At 39.9% G+C, this 6,000-nt stretch overlaps 1 protein-coding gene across 2 annotated transcripts in view; it reads left to right on the forward strand.

The window, feature by feature from the left end:
* SNTB1 (syntrophin beta 1) overlaps nucleotides 1–5,736 on the forward strand; it is a 115,244-nt gene extending 109,508 nt beyond the window's left edge. The window contains exons 8-9 of one of the 2 annotated variants that reach the window (XM_074898498.1): nucleotides 818–1,008; nucleotides 2,294–5,736. In XM_074898498.1, the coding sequence (XP_074754599.1) occupies nucleotides 818–1,008; nucleotides 2,294–2,386 (284 nt within the window). In that variant the 3' untranslated portion in view covers nucleotides 2,387–5,736. The remainder of the gene's footprint in view (nucleotides 1–817; nucleotides 1,009–2,293) is intronic. The other variant, XM_074898497.1, reaches the window with a different exon arrangement.
* The last annotated feature ends 264 nt before the right edge of the window (nucleotides 5,737–6,000 follow it).

Here is a 6,000-nt window from a genome sequence, read left to right on the forward strand (position 1 = left end):
TCTTGTCAGCCCAGTGACATGGATGCCTTTCTTTCCTAAAGCAGGAGGAGGACATTACCCCCTTTTTTATCGCAGTGCTTTTATCCCAGTGCCAAGGACCCTTCTTGGCAAAATTGTTCACAGGGAAGTGGTGGAAAAGAGAATTTGGAATGTGGTTACCTAAACTCTTCATTTTTTAATTTGGATCATATCCTGTGTTTCTGAGCTGAGGGGAAAATGCAGACTTTCTGCTGCAGTAACTATTATATACAATTATCTGAGCCCTTTTTCAATTACCACAACACTAACGAGGACTCAGGAGCATCTTCATCTTTGTCAAAATAGTTTAGGGAAACCCTTTACAGTGTCTAATTTTCTCATGCATTGTGCACCGTGTTTATTGATTTGGGCTATGTCTGTCAGATGTAAGAAGAGTAGCTGTGACTTTGTCAAGGTTTGGAAGGAGGAAATGCCAGCCTGAGCCTTCTTAAACTTCAGTAGATTGGTTTTGAGTCAGCATGTGGATGTATGCTGCAACATAAAGAATGCAGTGAATACCCAAAAGGACTGACATCAGTACTGCTATTGCCGAGAACAATGTTGGTCTGTGTGTTTACACCATAACTAACAAACCTTGCTTGGACCTTGCACAGCAGAAAGATTTCCATTGTTTTTCCAAATCTGCAGGTTTACAGTGAGAGCATGATTAGCGCAGTTTTAGGGAAGGCTAGTTTCCACAAGATCAAATGATATCAAATGTGAAATGCAGATACCTGCAGCCAAATGGAATTTGTTGCTTTTAGGAACGTTACAGACTAAATTTTATTTCCTTCTTCAGCTTGCACATATAAAAGCCAGGAGTGCCGTTTGACCATCCATTACGAACATGGATTCTCTCTTACAACTGAACCGCAAGATGGTGCCTTCTCTAAGACAATTGCACAGTATCCCTATGAAAAACTGAAAATGTCCTCAGACGATGGGATAAGGATGCTTTATTTAGACTTTGGAGGAAAGGATGGAGAAATTGTAAGTACTCTGTTTAGCAAAGGGAGGCATGTGACCACCTCTTTGGTAGTTTTTTAGGCTGTGGGGGTGAAGAGCACTACTGGAAATTGGACGAGATGATCACTGTAGGTACCTTCCAACTGAAATATCTCTATGCTATGCTATGCTATGCTATGCTATGCTATTCTATTCTATGTAAAACTATGCAAAAGAGGGATGAAAGATTTCTTACATTTAAGAACAAATTATATCTCTAAATAGCCAGATGTTAGAATTTTTGTATGTATTCATTTCTCTTTTTAAGTGGCTGCAGGTGAAAGAACTTATATGAGATATTGTTAATTCCAACGTAAACATAGGGACATTATGTTATGACAACGAGCCATGTTTTAGACATTTTTGAACATCTAGCTGCTGGAAAAAATTTAAGACTACAGGTGTAGCACAAACTGTCTGCTTAGGCCTCTAAGTTAGCTGTCACAGTGCCTCAAACTAAGGTGCTTATTCTTTATGAGCAGTTTAGATACCATAAATTATGCATGTAAACATGGTCTTTTGTGCCAGATTTTTTCAGCAGCTCCTGAGCATGTTGGGTGCTTAATTCTGCACATCACCTTTGACAACATATACTCTGCAAACTGCTTATTGTCAGGCTTTCAGAAGGGAATTTGTTACTAGATCTCAATAAAGTTGATATGTGACTGGTAGAAAGGCACATCTGGTTTGTTTTGATGTGAACCTACTGTTTAACTTGCTGTCCACACTTGACAAGTCTGTCATGCTTAGCAAGCCTGTGGTGAGATCATCTGAACCATGACTATTGTAAAAAAAGTCTCAGTTCAGTCTCACTGCTGGCTGTGTGAGCAGAGGAGCCACCATGCAGCATCAGCTGAAGGTGCGGTGTCCTGGCTTCAGCTGTGACCAACAGTGAATGCACTGGGTACTGGACACAGCAGTCCCATCACCATCCCTGGTCAGAAACAGAACCTGAAAAGATGGAGGTGTTTAACCTTTTGGAAAACTGTTTGAAGCATCTCACTCGGTTCTCTGCTGCTTACCCAGGTGGATGGAAGCCCAGACACACCAGCATCTCATCTGCTCTCAAGATGCTTATTACTTGTAGTAACCTAAATATTTGCAGCTGTATGCAAGGAAAAGACACTGTGTTGTAATAAAGGGTTGTTATTAATAGAAGTCTGTTGAAAATACCAGGCAGCAGTTAATCAAGTACTCCGTAAATGGTTGCCTTATTTGAGCTGTAATCTCATCTAATCATTCTCAACTTGATTTCTTTCTGTACTTTCAGCAACTGGACCTTCATTCCTGTCCAAAACCAATTGTGTTCATCATTCATTCCTTCCTGTCAGCAAAGATCACAAGACTTGGCTTGGTAGCATAAGTGGGATATATCTGTTTCTTCAAAGAAAGATGGAGCGACCATGCTAATCTGAAGTACAGTCAACATCAGCAACCCGTTCCAGCTAGCTTGGGGTTCAGTACTGGGCCCTGGTCATTTCTGCAGTCTTCCAAGGCTGAAGTTTCGTTTTCATCAGCTAAAGAAGTGGCATGACAAGGAAAACAGTGAATTTCACTGTAAATAATGGGATTTTAAAATCCCATAGCAGACAGTAAAAGTGTGTAGTACCATACGTGTAAATGTTTCAGAATCATAAATTGTGCCTATTTTAATGTACTTGTTTATATAAAATAAGTAAAGGGCTAAGCAGACAAGAGTGGGTGTTGGCTGTGATGCAAGCTCAAGGTGGTTTGAGTAGTTCTCCAAGCAAGATTGTCCCGCCATCCAAACATACAATATTTTTTCTGTGCTAACCTGTGCACCACTTAACAGCAGATGTTTCTTTTGGGGCACTGTCAGAACCTGTTGCTTTGGATACACAGCAGAGCATCTAGATAGGCACCTTCGAGTAGGATGCTCTAAAGCAGTACAGCTGTGGGCAGTGAACAGCTGGAGGGTCTCTGCAGAGGGGCACTTTCAGATTAAATGATGAAGACATCTTGCATACATTCCTAGCGATGGACCCAAAGCAAGACTAGCTAGAGCGATGTACTGAGAGCCAGCTGTCAGTGGGGCACAGGTAGGAGCATCAAGTTACCTGAATCCACCCTGCAGTGTGACCTAAGCTTCTGCCAGCATGGTTCCACAGCAGTTTTTCAACAGAAAGCTGTGCTGAGCTTCCTGTCCTTTTTACCCCAACTGCATCACCCCTTTACCTCTGCTTGAGGCTGGTTGCATGGTCTTGACAGAAGAACAAATGTGAGGAAGGAGGAAGACTGGGTTTTAATTTTTTTTTTTTAGTTTTCTGAGTTACTCAAGCAGCTCCACAACAGCGAGGAAACACCGGGGCAGGAACATGAGCTGCACTGCCAGAAAAGCCTTAATAGGGAAGAAAGTGCTCCTGTGAGCATGACTTGGCAAATACAGATTTATTCCTCGCTAGTGAAACGTAAGATGTTCATCTCTGTACCCATAACTTACTAGTTCCTGTTTTGCACCACAGATGACAGTTGCAAGTAAAAACATTTGGATCACTGAGTTTTGGCCTTGTTAACAGTTACATTGGGCACAAAGCAGGCCGCAGGCAGGAACGCTGACCGTCCTTGTCAGGGATCATACACACAGCTTGCACCTGGAACTACTAAATTGGCTTAATGTGGTTGGGTGGGAACAGAAGGAAGCAGAACATGGATGGCATTTATGTTGCCCTTACTTTGTAAACAGCTGCTTCATAGAGGGGTGGGTTTTTGTTTGCTTTTAGAGTTTTGCCCTAAAAAAAGACACACTTTGAAGGACAGGAAGTGTACAGAAAGTAATAAATCCAAAGTTTGTAGAAGTTTGCTTGTCATACTCAAGGCTTCCTTTTATTCTTGAGAAAGCACACATTTCAACTTAATGTGACTGAGCTGGCAAAGAGGAAAATTAAAAACACAGTTGGGTTCCACGTTGTTTTTAAGCTGTGTTGAGCGTTAAGTCATGCTGTTTATTCACAGAATTAGTTTGTGGTGGTTTCCATAGATATCTTATTGAAACCAATTAAAAAACTAAGAAGATGTGCTGAATTTGCAAATATTGAAAATTATTATTGAAGAACAATAGCTAAATTGCCATTTGGAAGAGCAGCCTCACTCCCAACACCTCCCACCAGTCAAAAGCAAGCCTGGGAGACGATTCACCTAGCTGTGAACTTTGTTTTTACTGTCATGGTACTTGCACTTAAAAATTAATTCCTCGTGTAAATTCACAAGGTAGGAGATAGCAGGTTACATAACTTACCAATAATTTCCAAATGGACATTTCTCATTTAGTGACTGCTGCCACTCACATAACGTTCTGTGGCAGTTGCCTGGGTCTCCTTTGGCTTGGAGCTTCTAGGAGAAGCTGAGAGCCATCGGTACACTGGGGGACTGGGTCTTTGAACTCACATCACATCACCAAGTAAACCATTGTGTGAAGTTTCTGAAAAGTGATTCAGGACACTCGCATTGTTGTTCCAAAGTGTAACTTAAAAATCTGGACGCAGGCTCCTATAAAAGTTCCCGAGGTTAAAGTGAAAACTTGCATACTGTGGGGTAGGTTAAATAGATATGTAAACTATACTGCACTATTTCCTTATTCCTTTAACACTTACAAATCACTGGAATGTTATACTTAACATGTATGTGCATTGTAAATATTACAAATTCCTATATTAGTACCAACAATTAAATGATACAATATGTAATCTAAGGTGCTCAGTACTATATGAAGTATAAGTGAATAACTGAACCGTTTGCAAAGAAAATTCCTATTATATATATTTATAGAAAAAAATAATGATAATTACAGATGCTATTTCTTCATTTTCAGATTTTGGACTGATTCATATTTGGATGGGATAGACAAATGAAATACAGACCTACTCCACATTTGTAAGAGTATAGTGAATATTTATATTTTAGAGGGAAAAAAAAATATATTTAATAAAATCATTTATTGGATTTTTTGTGAGGTGAGCTTACTTTGTACCCAAACAAGCTGTTTGGAAGGATGTCCTTTGGTTTTGGGCTGGAGAAAAATACATTTTAAACTTTGGTCATTCTGTTATGAATTCAGTTACTTGAGAGAACTATTCACCATATCAACGGAACGACTTTTAAAATAAAATTTTAGAAAAGTATTAATGCACTGTCAATGGCGTGTTGGTGCTTTCTATCAAGCTAGCTCAGTGTTCATGTGATAGTGGCGCTGTTGATGACAGGCTGAAAGCGTAAGTACACAGCATTTTTTCTACTGCCTGGCATTTACTGAAAGCCCAAAAGGATGTTCTGGGCAAGTCGTTCAGGCTTACCTGCTGAAGTTACGATGCTTTCTCTGTTGCTTACATTTAAGTGAGCCGTTACGAAAGTAATAAAAAAACAGAACAGAAACTTCTGCTCAAGCTTCTGCATTCAAGGAGTGAGGCCAACATGTGCCTTGCTTAGTTATTGTGAACAGTTTAGAGAAAAAAAAAAGGCTAGTTTTCTTTCTTTCTACTTTAATTCTTAAGATAGTGGCCCAAATCAAAAAGCTAACTGCAGTCTGTTCTTTCAGTCTGACCCAAGGTATGGCAGACCAGCCTCATGGAAATCCTAGAGGGGTATACTACAGTTTCATTCTTTTCACAAAATACTGACTGTAAATTGAACGGTCTGATCAGAAAGTCTGTATAGCAGCTTCACCATTAGAAAGACTCGGATACATATTGGAACATACATGTTACTGGAAAAACGTGATACAAAGTGTTTGTTAAAAAAAAAAATAAAGATGAACTGATGGTGTTCAGGTAAGCATCCTGGTGTTTCCAACAGTTTTGCTCTTTAAGTGGAACTAGCATCTCTCGTGAGGCACTTTATAAATCAGAACACAACTCTTTATGCACTACCGAGTAAATCACTGCCACGACCATCGTTAGAATCAGTCTTTTCCAAATAACGAAACGAGTGTTTTCTCTTTCCGCGGAAGGTGAGTATTCCTTC

The sequence above is a fragment of the Athene noctua genome, chromosome 2, assembly GCF_965140245.1.
Source record: "Athene noctua chromosome 2, bAthNoc1.hap1.1, whole genome shotgun sequence".
Taxonomy (NCBI): Eukaryota; Metazoa; Chordata; class Aves; order Strigiformes; family Strigidae; genus Athene; species Athene noctua.